The sequence below is a fragment of the Microcaecilia unicolor genome, chromosome 6 (genome assembly GCF_901765095.1).
Source record: "Microcaecilia unicolor chromosome 6, aMicUni1.1, whole genome shotgun sequence".
Taxonomy (NCBI): domain Eukaryota; kingdom Metazoa; phylum Chordata; class Amphibia; order Gymnophiona; family Siphonopidae; genus Microcaecilia; species Microcaecilia unicolor.
The window spans coordinates 188,815,982-188,838,205 of NC_044036.1; the positions used below are offsets into that span (position 1 = coordinate 188,815,982).

A 22,224-nucleotide genomic window follows, 5' to 3' on the forward strand; every position below is an offset into this window, starting at 1 on the left:
TTGGCCTGTGGCAGGGGTGAAGGATGAAAAGGGGATTAGGCAAGAAATAACATAAATAATGGGAAGAAGAGCTAACCTAATTTGAACATGCAACTCATATTCTTTCTGGAACTGTTTGTCTACCTATGATAACTTTGCAACAAATAAATAATAAAATCTATATCTAGTTCTAGACAGGATGGAAGAGAGAAAATGAGAGAAGCAGAGAGAAAAGGAAGCATCGCCATGATGCATGTTTTCGGTTTTGCTTTGCTGAAAGCAGACTGGAATTTTCCGGAAAGAACAATGTCTCTCTGGGAGATGACACACCCCAATAAGACAGTGATGGTTGATGATGGTGGATCTATTTACAAGAGAAATTGTGGTAGCTTTTTCTGCCTCTGCCTTCCTCCTTGCTTGATTCAGCCAGTCTCCTCACTCTGAGATTCCATGTCAGGGCTCTGTGTGGCAGCTACTTCTCCATTGCACGTGGGAGAGGCCTTTTCAGTGTTGCCTTCTGGGGCAATGGACTCCACTTGCACAGAGGTGATCTCGCCTTCTGGGGCTTTGGTTTCTGGAACGGCTTCTGCATTCACAGTGACAGTCGTGGCAGTGCTATCTGTAGGAGGTGCACCTTCTGTAGCCTGTTCAGCTTGTGCCACCTTAGCTTGTTCCTGTGCACGAAGTCGCTTCATCATGGTGGTGACTCGGACTGCTTTCTGTAAACAAAGACAAAGAAATTAAATCAAGACAAATGGTTCTCTGTTAAAAACAAAGAAGTGACCAGTATTCTATTACAAATACATGAGAGAAAGCCCATTAGTGCATTCTTTTACCCATTTATAGCATTCACTGTTCAGCCAATTCAGCAAAAAAAAAAAGTCCAAAATCCAGTGCCAAACATGGTCATTTTCAAACCAGAAAAACATTTGAAAATCACCCTATTTTAGATGTTTTTGTGCTCAGTTGCCTTTCTTTTGGGGCCATTTTCAACCAAATATGTCCAAGGGAAAAACGCACAATAACAAGTCATTGGGATGTCTGGGGGTCAGTAGTCTTATTAGACTGGCCACACAGACATCCTAGTAGAGCAGTTGGGGAGCCTAGGAGGCAGTGCAGTGAACCTCATTTAAAAGGTCCCAGGTACACATCACATCATAACCTCTTTATATTGTATGGTGAGACCTCCAGGAATAACAAAAAATGTACTGTTCCCAACTGTACACCACTACAAAAGCCCTTATGCCAGCAGCTGTCACAACGTAAGTTTTGTGGGGTTTGGGGCGCTCATACTTTTCATCACAAGTGTACCAGTTAGAGTGGGATTTGGGCTTGGGTCCTCTTCTCTACAGTCCACTGCAATGACCACTAAGATACTTCAGGGACCTGCTTCCTGCTCTAAGAGGAATGGCCATTATATCTGCAGCTATTATAGAGCCTGGTATGTACTGTCACTTTCACCTCTTAGGGGGGAGAGAGGGGATCAATGACTACTGGGGGATTAAGGGAGGGGTCATGCCTTTATCTTTCCTGTGGTCATCTGGTCAGTTTGTGCACCTTTTTGGCACCTGGTCATTACTGAAATAGGTCTAGCCAAAAACATCCTTTTTTTTTTACCTGGATGTTTTTACAATGTTCCATTATCACGGAAAAACATCCAAACTTACCCTAGTCTCGCCCAAAACACACCTCCAACATGCCCCCTTGAGATTTAGATGAAATGTATAGAAAAACATCTTTAAATGAGTTTTTTTTAATAGTGATTTGGAAGTTTTTGAGATTAAAAAAAAAAACCTCCATCTGCTGGTTTGTGCTGTGTTTTGGATGTTTTTCTGTTTTGAAAATGAGCCCCCAAATCTTTGTAAAGCAGCTCTATTTTTGAATCATTTAATTTTTATTATGGGAGATAATCACAGGTCTTCCATATTGTGCCATATGGATATCTTGTAAAGCCTGATCATTGGAGATTCAACCAAATGTGCAAGGGAAGGGGTCCTTTTACCAAGCTGCGGGAAAAAGGGCACTGCGCTAGCACGGGGGCTGTTTTTCCCATGTGTCAGGGCCCTTTTTACCGCAGTGGCTAAAAAAACCTCCAGCACACATTGCCATGCATTAAGAGAACTCTTACCGCATGATCATGCACTAAGGAGCTGTTACTGCCACTCACAGAGGTGGCAATAAGCTCCTGCGCTAACTCGGCGGTAACCGGGCAGTGCACGGTGATGTTTGATTACCACCAGGTTATCACCACACAAGCCATTTCCGGAGGTTTTCTTTTTCCCCCAGAAATTATAAAGGGCCCCGAAGTTTCTTTCTCTCACAGAAGAAATTATTACTCTGGGATTTCATGTTGATAGCACACTTAAACTTGACAAGCACATTAGCAGTGTTGTTAGATCATGTTATTTGCAACTGCAAAATGGTTTGTTAGTTAAAAATGTTTTTGAATAGATCCAACTTAGTTAAAATAGTTCATCTTCTTGTAACAAGTAGATTAGATTACTGTAATTCCTTTTATCAAAGTATTACCAAGACTAGTTTGAAAAGACTCCAGGTGGTTCAAAATACAGATGTGCGTCTTGTAACAGGAGTGAAAAAGTTCAGTCGTACTACCCCTATCTTAAAGGAGTTACATTGGTTACCAATTTTTGCTTGAATTGCATTCAAGATTTTGTGTCTGGTCTTTAACACCTTGGACCGACCACTACAAACTGAACCTATCCCTAGACTGGCGGAAGAAGGGAGATCTATTTTATTGTGTCATAATGTCAGCAGTCCAACACTTTATTACTTCTTCCAGCACATCTACCCTCACAACTGTTTTCCCTGCTGTTTTTTCAAAATCCATTCCCTTCAACAAAATCCAGAAACAAATTTGAAGATACTTCATGTCCGAGTAAAGAGAAGAAACAGGCATGAAAGTCCCAAGAATGTAGAGCGCTGAAGAACGAGCTAAACTTTCATTATCTCTCTGACTTTATGCTAAAGCCCCAGCATTACAAATCCCTGCACTCTTCTTTTCAAGCTTGGTTTAATAGCTAACACCTTCATTACCATGAGATTTAAATGGGCTGTGCCTTGATATCGCTGTGTCTTTGTGCACAGAGCTTACATACAAAGCTCTTTTTAAAAAAATACAGAGCACCAATGGCTATATACCAAATTGTACACAGAAGTCATGCTAAGCTGTGTGCAAGCCTAGCATATCTCATTACATTGGCCCCTGTTTAGTTTAATGCCCAGTACAGGTTACACATATCACCTGTCAGATGTGACATTTCTTTGAACTGATTGTATACAGTATAGGTTACATTTGCTACCCAAATGATCTATATGCATGTAGCTATTTTAGCCCTCAGCACACGGTACAGGTTCCATATGCTACACAGCAGGGGGTTATTCACTTACCTTCCATTTCGCTTTAGCAAAGTTCTTTTCGATCTGAGCACACACCCCATCCTTGATATTCTTATTGGAAGCCGCATTTCCTGAGATCCTGAAACCAGAAAAATATGTCAATCAGATCACTGTCTTCTAGGTCAACCCATCCAACCTTTCACTACCTATCCAGGAGTCTATTTCCTTGCATCAGCTACCAGCAACTTTCATTTATCCTTTCAACCCACTGCCTGGTAACAGGCCAGTGCAAGAGTATTAGAACATAAGAAAAGCCATACTGGGTCAGACCAACCCAATATCCTTCCTCCAACAGTGGCCAATCCAGGTCACAAGTACCTGGCAGCAACCCAAATACTTATTTGTTAGAATTTATTTGCCGTCTTTTTGAAAGAATTCAGTCAGTAAGAATAAATCAAACATGAACAATAGACAATTACAGCAGTAAAAATATTCAAATAACAATACAAAGGATGGCGTGGAGGGGCATAATCGAACGAAAACGTCTATCTCCATGGGCGTTTATCTCCGAGAACGGGTCCGTGAAGGGGCGGACCGAACCGTATTTTCGAAAAAAATAGACGTCCATGTTTTATTCGACAATTTGTGAGCTGGGCGTTTTTGTTTTTCAGTGATAATGGAAAATGAAAGCACCCAGCTCAAAAACGAATAAATCCAAGGCATTTGTTCGTGGGAGGGGCCAGGAGTCGTAGTGCACTGGTCCCCCTCACATGCCAGGACACCAACTGGGCACCCTAGGGGGCACTTTTACAAAAACAAAAAAAAAAGGTAAAAGAGCTCCCAGGTGCATAGTACCCTTCCCTTGTGGGTTGAGCCCCCCAATCCCCCTCAAAACCCACTGCCCACAAGTCTACACCATTACTATAGCCCTAAGGGGTGAAGGGGGGCACCTACATGTGGGTACAGTGGGTTTGGGGGGGTTGGACGACTAAGCATTAAGCAGCACATTGTAACAGGTAGGGGGGGGGATGGGCCTGGGTCCACCTGCCTGAAGTCCACTGCACCCCCTAACAACTGCTCCAGGGACCTGCATACTGCTGCCAGGGAGGTGGGTATGACATTTGAGGGTGAAAATAAAAAGTTGTGAAACATCATTTTTTGTGGTGGGAGGGGGTTAGTGACCACTGGGGGAGTCAGGGGAGGTCATCCCCGATTCCCTCTGGTGGTAATCTGGTCATTTAGGGCACTTTTTGGGGCCTTATTCGTGAAAAAACAGGGTCCAGGAAAAGTGCCCTAAATTCTAGCTACAAACGCATACTTTTTTTTCCATTATCGGCGAAAGGCGCCCATCTCTGTTCGGGTGATAACCATGCCCCAGTCCCGCCTTCACCACGCCTCCGACACGCCCCCGTCAACTTTGTACGCTTCCGCGATGGGAGTGCAGTTGAAAACGTCCAAGTTCGGCTTTCGATTATACCGCGTTATTCGTTTTTGTGAGAAAAAACGTCCATCTCCCAATTTAGGTCGGAACTTGGGCGTTTTTTCTCGTTCGATTATAAGCAGGATAGTATACTACTTATAATTCAACACAATATGTAATAGAACATTTTAATAGACAGCGTAGGGTATAAGCAAAGATGGAACATACAGATAGGTAAGAGAGTAAGAAGCGTTAGAAAATAAGATGACTGATTTAAAGAAAGTTGCACATGAGGTCAGAGAGATGATTAAAAGTTATCTCAGCTAGGGTAGGAGCGGATAAACAGTAATAGATAAATAGCAGCAACATTCCATGCTACCCATCCTAGGGCAAGCAGTGGCTTCCCCCATGTATATCTCAATAGCAGAATATGGACTTTTCCTCCAGGAACATGTCCAAACATTTTTTTAAACCCAGATATGCCGACTGCTGTTACCATATTCTCTGGCAATGAGTTCCAGAGCTTAACTATTCTTTGAGAGAAACAAAAAAAAAATTTCCTCCTATTTGTTTTAAAAGTATTTCCATGCAATTTCATTAACTGTCCCCTGGTGTTTGTACTCTTTGAAAGACTGAAAAATCAATTTTATTGATCTTATAGACCTCAATCATATCTTCCCTCAGCCATCTGTTTTCCTTGATTCATTTGCAAAGCAATACTACACATAAATCATTCTAGATTTATACTCTGGATTCACTGTCTGAAAAATCTAACTCTTTTGCCTTCAATCTCACTCTTTGGTGTGGCAAATCTCACACTTTGGAATGGTTCACCCTTGGCATCTCTTCAGAAGGTGGCTGGAGATGGCAAAAGGAGGCTTATGCTGGCAAGGGTGACAGAAATGGTCTGATGCTGGGGGCAGATGAAAAAGGGCTGATGCTAGGGAAGGGGCAGAGAGAAGGGGGGATCAGAGCTATCAAACTGGGGGTGAAAGAAGCAATTTGATGCTAACTAAGCATGAGAGAAGGGGGGCTGAAGTCTGACAAGGGGCAAATAGGATGCAGAGGCTGGGAGAGGATGAAAAGGACAGATAGTGTGTGGGGGAGGGGGAGAATAAGGGCATATGCAGGGATAGGTGATGTGGCAGAGGAATGGGTACTAGGGTTAAGGTGGAGGAAAGATAGGGTAAATGCTGGACAAGGGAAGAAGTGCTGCAGTACATGAACAAATTCCAGCAGTCCAAAACCCCCATAAGGGCCACTAGTTTTGTGAACCTGCTGCTTCAGGAGGTGGAGCACTGGTTTTGGACAGATGGAATTTGTTCATGTACTGCAGCACTTGAAGTGAGTTTCTTTATGCACTGGAACAGTAGAAATTTGAGGAGCTGCTGGTATTGAGAAATGATACCTCGTCAGTCAAACTAAGTACTTGTGAGACTTTATTTTGATATGTCATGAACTACCAGCGGTGTTTGTTGGAACTTTGGGGATTTGATGTGAATAATTTTGTTTTAACCAGACAGTATGGGTTTTGGCTATTTTTCTCAGGTTTTTTTTTTTTTTTTGAGTTAGCAACTTTTTTTTTCTCCATTTTTGGAGTTCTTTTTGTTGTTGTTGCTCTCTTTTTTCTGGACATAGATAATTTAGGGGGGGGGGTCAATGATAATATCTCAGAATCCCTTTGTGGATAGACGTGTGAGCATGTCTGCTGTGGGTGCATTTGGGGACAGAATTTGGGTAGAGCATGGGTGAAGTGAGATTTCCGTACATAGTTTATAAAATACATAAGATCATATGTACTATACACGCATACATATACAGTTGCTTCTGGGCAGGTGTGAATGTAGATGTGTTTGATTTACCCATAAATTCTGCAGGATTAGTGCTAGTATTTTATAAAGGAACACAGGTGCTTAAAGTGCCTTTAACAAACAGGCTGCAAATGTACACGACCCCAAAAAGGGGGTGTGGAAATTGGAGAGTCATGAGCATTTTGGGGCGGAGCATAGGTGTGGTTTTAGGTTACGTGTATAACTGGGGTACTAAATTCCACACAGTTTTTATAGAATATGCAAAGTGTGCATCCACGCAACTACATTTAATCACGTGCAGTTATGCCAAGTAAAATGAAGTAAATGCGATGCTTAAATTAGGCACGGTGTACTCTATAAAGTGCATAGATTTTAGAAACGCCCACGACCCATCCATTCCACGTCCATGGCCATGCCCCCATTTTCAGCTATGCAATTTAGAATTTATAGTAAATGATAGTAAATGAGGGCAGATAAAGACCTGTATGGTCCATCTAGTCTGCCCAATCATGTTACAGAATATACTTAGACAGTTGTGCATGTAAATTCTAATGTCAATTAATGTCAATAATTGCTTGTTAATTGGCAATTATCAGCGCTGATTGGCTTCTGAACTAAGTTGCGTGCGCAAATCCGGAATACACCCGATTTTCACGCTCAACTTAAGTCACACTGTATAGAATCAGGGGGTATATGGGTAAAAAAATGTTTACATTCCTCTGCCAACACTTTCTCAGTTCTTTTCATGTGTTGCTGCACATCAGTGAACAAGCTTTCTCCACCTGTCTCCACTGGCCATGATCACTTTCAATTCCTCCCAGGTACTGCCTCCTTTGCACAGATCCAGGGCTGGCCCAAGGCAAGATGCCGCCTGAGGCGGAGCTAACGCCCCTTCCCAGGCGGTGTTTACCTCGTCATGTTCCAAACCTGGCAGTGATTCCCATAAGCTGCCCTGCCACCGGCACCCGCCTCTTCCCTTTACTGCAGCTGCCTGAGCCTCCGATGAAACAGGAAGTTAAATCAGAGAGGCGGCTGCAGTAAAGGGAAGAGGTGGGTACCGGCGGCGGCAGTGCAGGTATGGGAATCGCTGCCGCTGTCGAGTTTGGAACACCATCATGACAAAGTAAAATGTTGTGAAGGGGGAGATGCCGTGCCCCAAGATGCCGTTCCTGAAGAGTGACACCTGAGGCCCTGCCTCAAGTGGTCTATTGGCCGTGCCGCCCCTGCACAGGTCTCTCTTAAGTGTGTTTCTCCAGGTCAGTTTCAGTCTTCCTCTACCATTTTAGGATGGCGATCTTGCATGCATAAAATGTGTCCTGTCAACTGGACTCTGAGTTTGGTAACAAGATCCTGTAATTCTGGATTGCTTTTCCTCGGTATCTCATTGTTGTGATGTGATTTCAGTAAGTTACACCTAAAATTGTCCTCAGGCATAGCTGGTGAAATACTGCAAGTTTCTTTTCTATCTTGGTTGATATTTTCCAGGTTTTGCTGGTGTACAATGCACTTAGCAAGACAATGGAGTGTTAGAGGTGCAATTTTAGTTTGATACTGATCATGTACCCCTCAATATGATCAGCAAAATTGATGTTTAGGCACCATCATCTAGATTCCAGGATGGTCTGGTGCCAGGATGTTTAGGCTCCTAAACAGATTGTACCCCTCTAACTCAGCCATCTCATGATCATCTTGCAGGCTGCCCCCCCCCCCCCCCCTCTTCCCCCATGCGATCCAGCATCTCTGTCCACTTCCTCCCCTGTGAGGTTTATTTACTCTCTCTCCCTCCTTGCCCCACCCAAGGTCCATTTTTTCTCTCTCAATTCCTGCCCTCCCCCTTCCAATCTGTATCCTCCAACCTTCTGGCACTGTTAGTGGCAATCAAGGCAGCTTTAATTTAGGTCAGACGCAGAAGCCCTCATTTTGCTGTGTCCCACCTACATGGGAACAGGAAGTTGTGGCAGAATGAAGCATTCTGGGGCTGGCCTGAAGCGAGGCTGCTTTGATCCACACTAATGCTGCCGGAGATCATATATGTTCATATGCCTTAACATTATTTTGGAGCACATATCTAAGCACTTTAAATATTAAAATCAATAATTTAAAAACACAACAGGGTCATTACTCAAAGTGATTTGAATGGCCAGAAGAGGCTCCTGGCTATTTAAATTGCTTAAGCAGGGCTACCTGGGGATATTCAGCAGCACTTAACCATATAGTTTTGCTAAATATCCCCTCTAACCACCTATATCAAAACTGGCTCATTTGTGGGCGGTCCGGGACAGAGTGGAAATTTACCCAGTTAATAGCAATTTTCAGTCTGCACCTTTTCTGGCTATATTTCTTCCAACCTCCCCCAAGAAGTGCACAAAGAGAGGGCCCTCTCCACAATCCCTCAAGAGCAACTCTCATCCTGGACACACTTCACAGCTTCCTGCCTCCCACCTCCCTGTAGGCTCCCCCCAGTCGCTCCTGCCCATGCTGGCTCCAGGTGCAAAATGTTTGCTATGTGGTAGATTCATGGTACTATCTCAAGGAGTCAACCTTCCATATAAGGCAGGGAGGCCTCTGGGGGTACATGATGGGGTCTGCTATTGGAAGGGGTTCTGGAGGGTGCCTGTGCTCAAGTTGGGAGGGAAGGTTTGGAACCCACATAACTCCCGGCTCCTCCCTGATTCTGCCCCCGGACTGTCCCTCAAATGCCCAGATTCAACCTGCACAGGAAAACCAATATTCAGTGGTACCAGGGGATTAGCCATGGGTGGGCCTGGGCCCACCCAGTTTGGGGTCAGGCCCACCCAGCAGCAGTGTCCCTAAAGTACTTTCGAGAAAGGAAGGGGGCGAAAGATGCTGTATAGGGGCGAGGGAACTGATGGAGGGGAGGAAGATGTTCCACAGGGGTGAGGGTAGATGGAGAAAAGATGCTGCATGTAAGGAGGGAAGATGGGGGACATATGCTGCACCGGGGGGAGGGAAGATAGGGGACAGATGCTGCAGGGTGGAGGGAACATGGGGGAAAGATGCTGCATGGGGGGAGGAAAGACAGGGAAAGATGCTGCATAGGGGAGGGAAGATGGGGACAGATGCTGCACGGAGGGAGGGAACATGGGGGAAAGATGCTGCAGGGGGGAGGGAAGATGCTGCATGGGGGTGAAGATGCTGCACTAGGGAAGTAGGGAGATATGCAGCAAAGGTGAGAAGGGAGAAATCTTACATATGAGGTGGAAGGGAGGGAGACATGCTGCATAGAGAGGGGATAGGTGGCAAGAAAAGGAGAAATGTTGTACATAGGGGTGGAGCGGAGGGATAAATGGTACACAGGGAGGGAGGGAGAAATGTTAGACACAGGGTGAAGTGGAAATGTTGGATATGATGGTAGAGGGGAGGAGAGGTGAGATGCTGCATGGGAAGGGGAGAGAAATGTTGGAACCAGAACACCCTTGTGGAGGGGGAGTGAGAAGTGGTGGACAGTGAGATTGAGACAGGGAGATGTTGGACATGGGGGTGTATGAGGAGGAGGGAAAAAGGTACACAGGAGGTGGTGAGAGGAGAAAGAGGAAAAAATGCTAGACCATGGGGGGGGGGGGGGGGGGGCAGGAGGAAAGAGGGAAGGGATAGGAAAATGTCAGGCTATGAGGGTGGGGTGGGAGGGCAAGAGGGATCAGATGTTAGGTAGAAGGGTGGAGGGAGGAAGATGGGATAGGGATAGGGATAGGCCAAGAGGGGGTGGCAAGGAAATGAATGAGAGGATAGTGATTACAAAGGGTAGAAATATGGTAATGGGGAGTAGATTAAAGGTGAAAGAGAATGTAGGGTTGGGGAAGGAGTGAGATGGGGAATGGAAAAGCTAGTGGGTTTTCACTAGAAGAAGATGGAATTTTGATAGGTAGTTGAAAAGTAAAAAGGAGGAGAAGAAGGGTGAGAGAGAGGCAGAAAAGAGCTAAAAAGGATCAATATGACAGAGGCAGGAATAGTGAGGGAACAGACAGGAGAAAGGAGAAAAGACAAATGGATTGCAGCGGCTTGAAGAAGAATTAGCAGACAACAGACAGGAAAGCAGAAAAGAGAAATTGGAACCAGCAAGATGGAAAAATAAAATGTCCAGACAAAAAAGGTAGAAACAAAGCATTTTATTTTGAATGTTTTAAATTTAATATGTTAGCTTTTGGAAATGTGCATAGCAAATGTCTTTGTATTGTGTTCATTAGAAAACAATTCTGTTTTATGTTTCCAGTGTTGAAGTAATGATAATTTTAACTTCTTGGGGTTCCCATTCAATTTTTGTCTAAGTATTTTTATTTCTAATTTGTGATCTCTTGTTCTGTATTTTGTGAGGGTCTCTTGGTGTGATAGTAATGGCAGATGGGAAATCAGAGGGGAGGCAGAGAGGAGAGGGAATCGGGGAGGGGTTCTCCTTTATTTTCTAACCTGGGCCCAAGCAGGTCTAACACCAGTCCTGTCCCTTGCTGTATAACTGGTGAGGATCCCCAAGCATCCACAGCTAAGGACCTCCTCCAAAGACGGCCAGAACTCCCTTCTACCAAGCTCTGCAGTTGGCAACAGTCTCCTTGACAACCAAGTATGTATGGGGTGCCAAGCCTGGTAAAAGAGAGATCTGGCCACATTCAGAGAAAGTCTTCAGCTGACAGTTTGGGGATCCTCATTATCTAAAGTATATTTTGAGGTGGGGGTAGGATGGGGCAAAGAAAATTTTGTACCCACCTACTTTGGGCTCAGGCCCACCCAAAACTGGCTGTCTACGGCACTGAGTAGTACTGCCTTCAGATCATCCAGAATACAGCAATGAAACTCATCTCAGGAGCTAGAAAATGGGACCATGTGACTCTGCTGCTAAAGAAAGCACATTAGCTCCCTGTCTCTCACAGAATCACTTATAACATTTTAACTCCTGCACACAAAATCATTCATCACGAGCGCTATGTTCATCCCAACAGAATTTATTGACAATACCTTCATTTCACCATATAAAAGTTATGATTCAACTCAAGTCCATTTTTAGTGTAGTAGGGTCCATCTCTTTGGAATAGCATGCCACAATATCTTAGAACGGAAATATCCCATCAAGTTTTCAAGAAAGGACTGAAGGTCTTCTTGTTTAAGGATGTCTTTGGACTATTTTCATATGGCTCAGTTGACAACAACTAGCCAAACCAGCTAAAGATGTGTCTAATACTTTGCAGAATTTGTGCTCAGAGCCTTCACTAGTTCTTAGATGGTTTACTTTTATTTTGTAAAATTGTTATTGTATTCTCCTCTTCCCCTTTGTGTACTGAAATTGTTTCTCTTGCTATTTTCTCACCACCATTATGCTTTTGCTGGGGGTGATATCCTGAAATTATTGTCTCCCATCCCATTGTTCTAGTTTAAATGTCTATCCACATATCGATTGGATTTTTCATTTAGGATCCTTTTTCTCACCACAGAAAGATGTAGTTCATCATTGCAGTATAGCCTCAGGTTGTTCCATCTATTTCCTCATCTGCCTATATATCTAAAACCTTCTGGCCTATACCATTGATCGTTATTAAATTTTGGGTTTTTGCCAGGTTCTTGGGGCCTGGATTGGCCGCTGTCGGAGACGGAGTGCTGGGCTTGATGGACCTTGGGTCTTTTCCCAGCGTGGTGGCGGTGCTTATGTACCTTCAGTCATCCTCCTAGACAGGCACCACTTGGGGCAGCTCTCCCTTCTGCACTGAGGACCCCGCAGCAGCAAGCAGGTGTGGACCCTACTTTCCCCTGGACTTTGGAGGACAGTGTGGGTCAGGGAGGATCAAGCAGAGGAAGGACTTTTAGATGTTGCTATTCGAGTATCCAAAAGTCTGATACCAAAATGACGACACCCAAAATTCACGGGTGCCCAAATGATGACAGCGGTGCCCATATTGCAGCACCCTTATTTGATTTGTGTTCCTACTGGCTGAGGAGGCATTTAACCTGGTTCTGTCAATTGAACTTTGATTTCAAGTTGATTCCTCTATAATGGGGTCTCCCACTAGCAGCAGTTTTCTATTTTAGGCTCCTCTGACATTGCCTCAGGGATTTTTGGTACATTGGGTGCTGCTCTTCTTTAATGAGATCACTTCAGATTGTAATCTTGCAGCATCAATGCTAAGAAGGAATTTTTTAGGATATCCCTTGGCGGTGTGGGTGTTTCTGTGTAACGGGTCATACACTGCCAAAGTGCATAGTAAACCATTTCTTAATTGCTTGTTTGGTCTGTGTGTGTAAAGGGTGGGGAGGGGAGGGAGTTGTCATCATGTTGAATCTTTTTTATTACAGATAATTTTTCCTGCAGTTCAGTAAACATTTTCTATGAAGCAGATCATTGGAGACAGATGGGATAAGCTCTAAATCTCCAAATGGATTGCCTCAAGATAATAGTCATTTTAATTAATTGGGTTTGATATAGAGCAGTTATATTTTAAACAAGGAAAATGAGAGTCACTAAATTGAAAGCAAATAGCATATGTGTTGGGAAGACTGTATAAGAAAAGCAGCCCTGGGGTGGGTTGGTGAGGGATAGGGCGGAATGGCTAAGTGTCCAGGGCTTGGAGTCCTCACCAATCTCTTACCTATGAATGCCAATAGAAAAATATAGCTAAGGTTTTCAACAGTTTACTAGCCAAGAAATTTGCAGTTCAACAGATTTTATTGCAGGAGGCAAAAAGATAACTTGAATATCTGTTCTCTCTATAGAAACTAGTAAAAAAGGAAACAGGTGCTAGCAAGGTTTTCCTCCCCCTCTCGCTCTCTCCCTCTGTCCCCCCCAAGTCCCATGGCCCCCTTTCTTCCCCTCCGTTTTCCATGGCTTCCTCCCTCCCTCTGTCATTCTCGTTCGCTCTGTCCTCCCTCCGAGTGCCAGTCCCCCCCCCTCTAAAATCGCCAACCCCCCTCTCCCCCTCTCTTACCGGGGTCCCGTCGGCAGCACTGAAGAGCGAGCAGACTCAGCGAGTCTACTGCCTTTCCTTCTCTTCACTCTGAGCTCTGACTCTGGTCCCGCCCTCATTTCCTGTTTCCACAAGGGCGGGACCAGAGTCAGAGCTCAGAGCGAAGAGAAGGGAAAGCAGCATACTCGAAGGGATGTATGACGTGAGTGTTATCTACTGCATGTAGCAGACCACATCCGAGGGAGCCACGGTCCCAGGCAGCGTCAGAACGTTGGAGGTGAGAATTATTATATAGGAAGCTGGGCAGAGATAGAGGTACATTTTTTCTGTTTTTTTTCTTTTTGTTTGTTTAAACAAAGCAAACAAACAAAACCTAAGCAGATCTGTAATGGGTGTTATGTTAGTTTTTGTTTTAATTTTTTAAGTATGACTTATTATGTATATTTTTTGTAAACCGCCTAGGTGATAGGCAGTAGATTACTTTTTAAAAATAAGTAAATAAAAAATCACAGCCAAACAGAAAAAAACAGAAATCACTTATCAGATCTGATGTTTTACAAAGGAGCTACCATCTGCAATAAAAAAAACCTCTGTCATCTTTGATTACGGTCACAAACACAGTGGGGAATAACTCAGAAATGTAATACCTTTCAAGGCCCAGCTCTCTGTGTCTATGCATCTGATAATAATGGGGCCATACTCCATGGTCCCTAGCAAAAAAATAAAATAAAATAAAATAAAAACTTTAATCTGACAGCATCTGGACATTCCAGGTGTGACTGTTTGGGTCTTCTGCTCAAGAAGGTGTCCAAAATGCTGACATCATTCTATGCTGAAAACTTAGCTCGTACGTATTATTTTATTTTTATTTGTTACATTTGTATCCCACATTTTCCCACCTTTTTGCAGGCTCAATGTGGCTTATACAGTACCATAAAGGTGTTCGCCAATTCCGGTATGAACAAATACAGTAATGTTGTGGTAGAATAAGGTTCGTGTGTACAGACACATTAGGGAATCATAGAGAGGAAGAGAATCATAGAGAGGAAGAGTTATTATATCTCCATTACGAGCTTTGGGTTCGTTGTGTTGCAGGGTACAGGCATTTAAGTTGGGTCGGTAGGGTATGCCTTTTTGAATAGGTTAGTTTTTAATGATTTCAGGAAGTTTAGGTGATCATAAGTTGTTTTCACGGCTTTTGGTAGTGTGTTCCATAGTTGTGTGCTTATTTAGGAAAAGCTGGATGCATAGGTTGATTTGTATTTGAGTCCTTTGCAGCTTGGGTAGTGGAGATTTAGGTATGTTCGTGCTGATCCTGTTGTATTTCTGGTTGGCAGGTCTATGAGGTCTGTCATGTATCCCAGGGCTTCGCCGTAGATAATTTTATGAACCAGGGTGCAGATTTTGAAAGCAATACATTCTTTGATTGGGAGCCAGTGCAGTTTTTCTTGGAGGGGTTTGGCACTTTCGAATCGCGTTTTTCCAAATAAGCCTGGCTGCCGTGTTTTGAGCATGCATGCATGCAAATTTAAACAGCATATGAAGAACTGCAAAGGCCCTGAGTGACCTGTTTTGCAGCCTGTGTCATGAAGCCTGCTGTATATTAATAAATGATCTGCTGGGATCTTACCACTCATGATTGATTGCTTCCTCTGCTGTGATCCTCTGATCATGGTCCACCTCCATGAGCCGGTTCACCAGTTCTTTTGCTGTAATGATGGAGAGAAGTATTTCAGTTCCATGAAGCAGCAGACATACATGTTACATTACACAACATTTCTTGTATTCCACAGTTACCGTATGGTTTTATGTGGATTCACAAAAATAAGAAGACTAGAACAGAACTATTGAATTACATAGCACTCTCTAAACTAATCAAAAGGAATATTTCTGAAAAAGAAAAGTCTTTATTGCCTTTTTAAATAGATAATACATTTTCTGCTAGTGGTAAAAAAAATTAAACAGAATGATTTTTGCACACTTATTATTTATGATCTGGGGAAAGTGTAAAAATATTTGGACTTCGTAATATGACTCAGTATTATTGGGTGTCAAAATCATACCTGACATAAAAATTGGAATCCCACCATTCGGGATTTTGAATATCATCATACATGCTTTAAAGATTATCTTCACATTAATTGGTAACCAATGAAGCTTTTAATTTGTGAGCTAAACAGATTATCCAAACTGCTTTATTCTGGACAGTTGGTAGAATTTTGGGGGGAAAATATTTTGAGCAACCTAAATATTCTATGTTGCAATAATGTAATTGGGACAGTAATAGAGTCTGTACTACTAACACTGGTCCTAAATATACAACATTGCAATAATCTAGCTGGGTCAGCAGTAGCGTCTGAACTACTAGTGTAAACACTGGTCACTCAAGATATTTCCTCAGCTTCTTCACTTTTTTACCAACAAAAAAAAGATGTCTTTATAGCATTCACCTGTATTTCTGCAGATAAGGGAAAGGGAAATGCGACTTGATATACTACCTTTCTGAGGTTTTTGCAACTATATTCAAAGCAGTTTACATATATTCAGGTACTTATTTTGTACCAGGGGCAATGGAGGGTTAAATGACTTGCCCAGAGTCACAAGGAGCTGCAGTGGGAATTGAACTCAATTCCCTAGGATCAAAGTCCACTGCACTAACCACTAGGCTACTCGTCCATATAGATATTCATCTAGATAATAAGAGATTATCTACATGAATTCCCAAAACTTCAGATAAGTATCACATTTAAAGTAATCTTTTCCAATTGTGAGGATCTGATTGTTCCAAATACTATCTGATGGTCCTAACAACAAAAATGTAGTTGTTTTTCTCTGTTCAGCTTTAGTACATGCAAAGTTATCTAATTATATCTTAAGTCTATACAGTGGTATATTTTGCACATAATATCATCTGTGGTATCTGTGATTGGCAATAAACCAGTAATATCAGCGTAGATAAATATTTTAAGACTAGCCTTCTCTAATCCTCTACCTAAAGATTGAATCAATATATTACATAAGATTGGGGAAAGTGGTGATCCAAGTGGAACACCACTTTGAACTCCCCACATCTCTGATAGGATCCCTGACATCGATACCCTGTAAGTTCAACTGGACAAAAATCATTGAAACCAGAGCCAGGCCTTTCCTATGATCCCAAATTTCACTTAAGATCTGTAATAGAAGATCGTGAGAAGATCGTGATCTACCAGATAAAAAGCACAGGACAGATCAAATTGCATATGAATAAACTTTTGCCCTTTGCTTAATAATGCCCTAACTTCAGATATTAATGACCAAAGAACAAAATCAATGTAGAAAATCAAATCAACCTAGATTTTCCTCCAACTGGCCATCCTTCTTTCCATGATTTTAGTAAAAAAAACAGAATGGAGGCTACTGATCTATAATTAGAAACATCTTGGAAACTAGCTTTATTATTCTTAGGTACTGGAGTAAAACGTATTTCTAAGATCTGATGTCAACACCAGCAAGGGACAGAAACAAGTGCTCTTCTTCATGGACAGTGAAAATATGGTATGTAAAATGCTATCACCATACTGTGATCTCTGGGAACAATGTGCATATTCCTATTTATATATTTATATTACCCAGTTTGATAATTCACTATATCACAAAAGACTTAAAGAGGAATCAACAGAAATTATAAATACAATAGTCCATATAATTAATTAAATCAAAATACCCACATACGTAATGGACAATCCTCAAAAATTGCACTTTCTGTGCAAATATTTATCAACTTCAAACAAAAAGGAAATATTAACACTAGCGGTCATGGCAGCCATTTTGCTACTAGGGGCAGGAGTGAATAAGGTTCACTTCTGTCCTAGTCACTCACTGGACCACCAGAGATGGTCAGGTAGGCTCGAGGGGCTGTGGGAGGGGGTATCTCTGGTTGGAGGGATCAGGTTGTGTTGGGGGTTCTTGACTGATTGTGGGGTTGGGAGGGGAAATTGGGCTGTGCTGTGGGGGGGCAGATATTTCTTTATGTGGTTCCTGGATGCATAAGACGTGATGGCCAAGACATGTCCAGTCATACCTAAATATTCAATGCCAGTGCCCAGATATGGCTCAGCAATGAATATCTGGGGCTAATTTAGCTGGCCACGATCAGCATTTTAAAAACTCAGGGAAAGCGGGATTATTTTTCTGAATGTTTTGGTCCCAGTCTGCTTTCTTCTGTTTTCTCTTAACTCTTTTGCCAGGATCTCCTTGTCAATTTTGGGCTTCTTCTCTCTGCATGTCTTCATTTATCATCCTTGTCTGCAGTGTTCAGCATCCCCCCTGTTCCTGCCTCTATCTTTCTTCCATGTCGAGCATTTCCCCTCTATCCGTATTCTCGCCCTGTTCAGCATCCTTCCCCGTCTTTCCAGCACCACCTGTGTTCCTAATCCCATCACATGTCCAGCAACCACCTCTGTGTCCCTGTTCCTCTCATGTGTCCAGCACCCCTGTCTGTATCCTTCCTCTCCATGACCAGCATTGCCACTCTGTATCCTTATCTCTCCCCAGCTGCTTTTCCCTTCCTCCTGCACCCCCCTCCTCTGAGGGGGGTGCAGGAGGAAGGGGGGTGCACCCCCCTCCTCTGAGGCAGGCACCTTTCCATCTCTCTCACTTCCCTCCTGTCCACCCCCTCCTCAGGGACCAGCATCTCTCTTTCTTCCTTCTTGCCCCCCCCTCCCATGGAACAGATCTCTTTTGCTTCACTCCTGTTCACCCTAAAGTTCAGCATCTCTTTCTTCTCTCTTGCCCCCAAATGCTATTGAAGTGGTGTATATTCAGATACAGTAGGTATTTGCTTTTTTAAAGTTACAAAGAGCTGAAGTGGTCTTTGGACCAGGGTTCCCCAGTTCTTAGCCTGCTGCTCTAACATTTTATTTGCCACTGTCAAGCTACTTGTTCTTTGTAAACTTAATTAGTCCCCAAGCGGCGTGGCTGTATGCCACCAGACTGGAACATAGGCTTCATTGTGAAGACGTGAATCCTTACATATATCTTGACAACTGTTGGGGATCACAGTTTGGATTAATCATCTCTTTTTAAGATAAGTGCACATTATTTGATATCTTTGAAATACTTAAATTTGAATTTACATTCATTTTTGATGGATTACAGTGATTATGGCTGGGTACTGAATTATTGAAAGACACATATTATGACTATTTAGTGGAGTTTTTTTAGACCAGTGATGTGATAGAGGGAGAGCCCGATACTTCATTATATGCATCACTGAGGTCTTTTTCTCCACTAGAAGAACAGTGTATATGATAAGATCTGTGATACTTGAAGTTTGGGGGAAAAGATTTGTTTCTTTGAGATTTATCTAGTTTCTCCATTCTTTATTATTTGTTTTTCTATGTGGCCATTTCATAACATGCAAGTTCCTCTGCTGCCACAATCACCTCCATGTCCCCCCGTTTTGCCCTTTTCATAATTTGGATGTTTCAGTTTGAAAAATGGATGCTCATGCAGGACATCACCAGCAAATGGACATCCATTTCTCGTCTATTTTAGCAGATTCTGTTCTAAAATACTGGCACCACCAGCAACGTACTGACTGGATGTCCTTATTTTGAGTTTGATGTCCTTTCAAAAAGGCCCTTCCACATAAAGATATGTAGGAGCTAGGTTCCTCTGCCAGAATATTCATAAAGTTAATATTATGGTTTATGGTTTATTGAGATTTACTATACCACCATGACTGACTGGCAGTTCTTGGTGGTTTACACTACAATTAAAATTTCAAGGAAAATGAAAGGAACTACAAAACTCAATAGGACAGTGGATAGAACAGAAATTATAGAGGGAAAAGAGAACTAGCAACAGAGAACAAACAGAAATAAAATAATAGTTTGTCAAATCATACTACATCAAAAGCTTTAACAAAGAGCCATGCCTTAAATTTTTCTTTGAATGTTTTAAAAGAAGTCTCAGGACGAATGTCTGGCAGAAGGGAATTTCAGTAACAGGGAGCTGCAAAAAAGAAAGCACAATGGCAAGTGAACTCTAACTGAGCAGATTTTGGACCAGGTAATATCATACGATGATCATTAAGTGAATGGAGGAGATAGACCGGGGAATAAGGAATGGTGAGAGAGAACAAGTAGTCGTGGAGACCAAGTCTATAGAATTTGTACGTAAAGACCAATAGTTTAAAGAGAATGCCCTGATGAATTGGAAGCCAGTGATATTTTTGAAGTAATGGTGATGTGTGGTCATAACGATGGGCAATCAAATGGCTGTACTTTGGAGAAATTGGAACCTTTTAATGAATGTTTGTGTGCAACCGCAGTATATGATATTGCAGTAGTCCAATCTCATAGTCAACAGAGAGAGAATAAGGGAGTGAAAAGTATTGGTGCTGAAGTAACGGCAAATAGCATGGAGCTGTCAGAGTACAAAGAACCCTGTTTTACAAATATTGGAAATTTGAGGTGAAAATGATAAATGTGAATCAAGAATGACCCTAAGGTAAAATCAAATGGATGAATCGTAGATCCAAAAAGATGAAGCGGAGTGCAGGGGGCTGTAGGACCCCCTGAGAGCCAGCATGCTATAGTCTTGTCTTTATTGAGAACAAATCTGTAGTTAGAAAGCCAATCTGAGATGAGTTGCAGACAATCCAGTAATGGACCTATGGAAGGGTTATAGGAATCAAAAGGGTGTAATAGGATGATATCATCTGCATAGAAGTGAAAAGAAATACCTGTGGATTGTATTAGAGTTGCCAGAGGACTAAGGAATATGTTAAATAGAAGAGGAGAGAGCATAGAACCTTGTGGAATGGCTCTGGATGTGTCTGTGATAACACTATAGGTACGGTTAGAGAGGATTGATGCAAACCAAGAAAGTACTAAGCCCATAACACCAAGTGATCTCAGACAAGACTGAAGCAAAGAGTTATCAACAAGGTCAAATGCTGTGGAGAAATCAAGAGAAACCCCAATAACTATGTTTGTACCTGTAGAATATGCTAACAAATATATAGGATCTGAAATGACCCTATCCTCTACTACAGAACAGCACTTCCCCTCAGCTGTGGTAGAATGTGAACAAATGATCCCTTAGCATTTCTTACCTGCCTGGGAGATATCATCCCAGTATGGGGAATCAAACTCATAGTCCCCTGCCAAAATCTTGCGGAACAAATTCTTATCATGGCTTTCATAGTCATCCTCATCTGTTTCATCATAGAATGGGGGATTTCCAGACAGTCTGAGGAGAGAATACATGAGTTATAACAAGGCTAATCAAAATGTTATTAAATGGTTTACAGTACATTTAAGCTCTAATAATATTTATTAGGGATGGGCAGCCCCAAAATGTTTGTTTTGTTTTGGTTTAGTTAATCTTCATTTTCATTTTTGGGGTAATGTCATTAAAAATGCACCCCTCTTTGCAAAAAGGATGCACTATTTTGAAAAGAGTGCGAATTCTTTCCTGATAGTGTGTGCATGCATACACTGATTGCAATGTGCACACTATTTCGTGCATGCACATGCTATTTGAAAAGCTGGTGCAGTCTTTCTAAAATAGTTTGCTCTCTCTGCAAATAGTACACATTATTTGCAAATAGGGCATGATTCTATATATGGCGTCTTAAAAATCGGCATGTAATAAATTTACACCTAAGCGTATTCTGTAAGCGGTACCTATATTTAAGTGCGGTATATAGAATACACTTAGTTGATATCACAGCACTTAAAATTACGTGCATCCATTTACACCAAGGCATAAATACCTGCGCACAGATTTAGGCGTAGAGGAGCATATTCTATAACACTGCGTGTAAATTTTGAAATGCCCAAAAAATGCCCATTTCCCTGCCTATAACCACACCCCTTTTTGGCTCTGCGCATTAGAATTTAGGCACTGTGTGTTACAGAATATGCTTAGTGAGTTATACATGTAAAGTTTAATAATTGCCAATTAGTGCTCATTATTGCTTGTTAAGTGCTGTTTAAAACGCTGATTGGCTTGTTAAGCCAATTAAGTTACACATATTATTATAGAATATGCTTGAAAAAGAAGAGAAGGGCACACATCCTTGCAATATATCCAGCTGCAAGCTATGCCAAAACATTTCACAGGACCCCACAGTCATTCACAAAGAAAAAATATTCAACTTAAAGGAATATTTCACATGCTCATCTTCCAATGTGGTATATATCATTCAGTGTAAAAAATGTAACGAAGGATGCTATATTGGAGAAACAGGCCAGATACTAAAGACAAGATTTAATTTACATAGACATCACATGAAGAATACTGGTGCCAGCCGGGTTCCCACCCCTGTGGGTCAGCACTTTACAAAACCAGATCACTGTACCAGTGACTTCATAGTAAGAATCCTGAAAGGTAACTTTAAAACAATACAGGAACATAAGACCTTTGAAGTCAGAATGACTGAATATTTTGAAACCCAACAGACAGGACTTAACAAAGATCTGGGGTTTCTAGCCCATTATAAACCATAAAGATTGCTCTGTTTATCACCCTCCTCTCACCTATCCACCCCCATCCTGTTAGACTATCTCTGAAATGCTTTGATGTTCCCATGCATACCTCCTACCCATCCCCACCCTGTTAGACTGTCAATGAAATTCTTGGATGTTTTACTTATATATACTGTCATCTACCACATTTGCTTATTTCCGATCTGACGAAGAAGGGCAACCTTCGAAAGCTAATCAAGAAATGTATAAAGTTATGTCCAATAAAAAATGTA

General features: G+C 42.2%; 1 protein-coding gene across 1 annotated transcript in view; it reads right to left on the reverse strand.

Annotated features, from left to right (window-relative positions):
• Nucleotides 1–401: 401 nt before the first annotated feature.
• CAMKV (CaM kinase like vesicle associated) overlaps nt 402–22,224 on the reverse strand; it is a 148,852-nt gene continuing 127,029 nt past the window's right edge. Inside the window, exons 7-10 of the mRNA XM_030206784.1 lie at nt 20,575–20,711; nt 15,103–15,181; nt 3,388–3,475; nt 402–698 (exon numbers count right to left, since the gene is read on the reverse strand). Coding sequence (XP_030062644.1) covers nt 402–698; nt 3,388–3,475; nt 15,103–15,181; nt 20,575–20,711 — 601 coding nt within the window. The remainder of the gene's footprint in view (nt 699–3,387; nt 3,476–15,102; nt 15,182–20,574; nt 20,712–22,224) is intronic.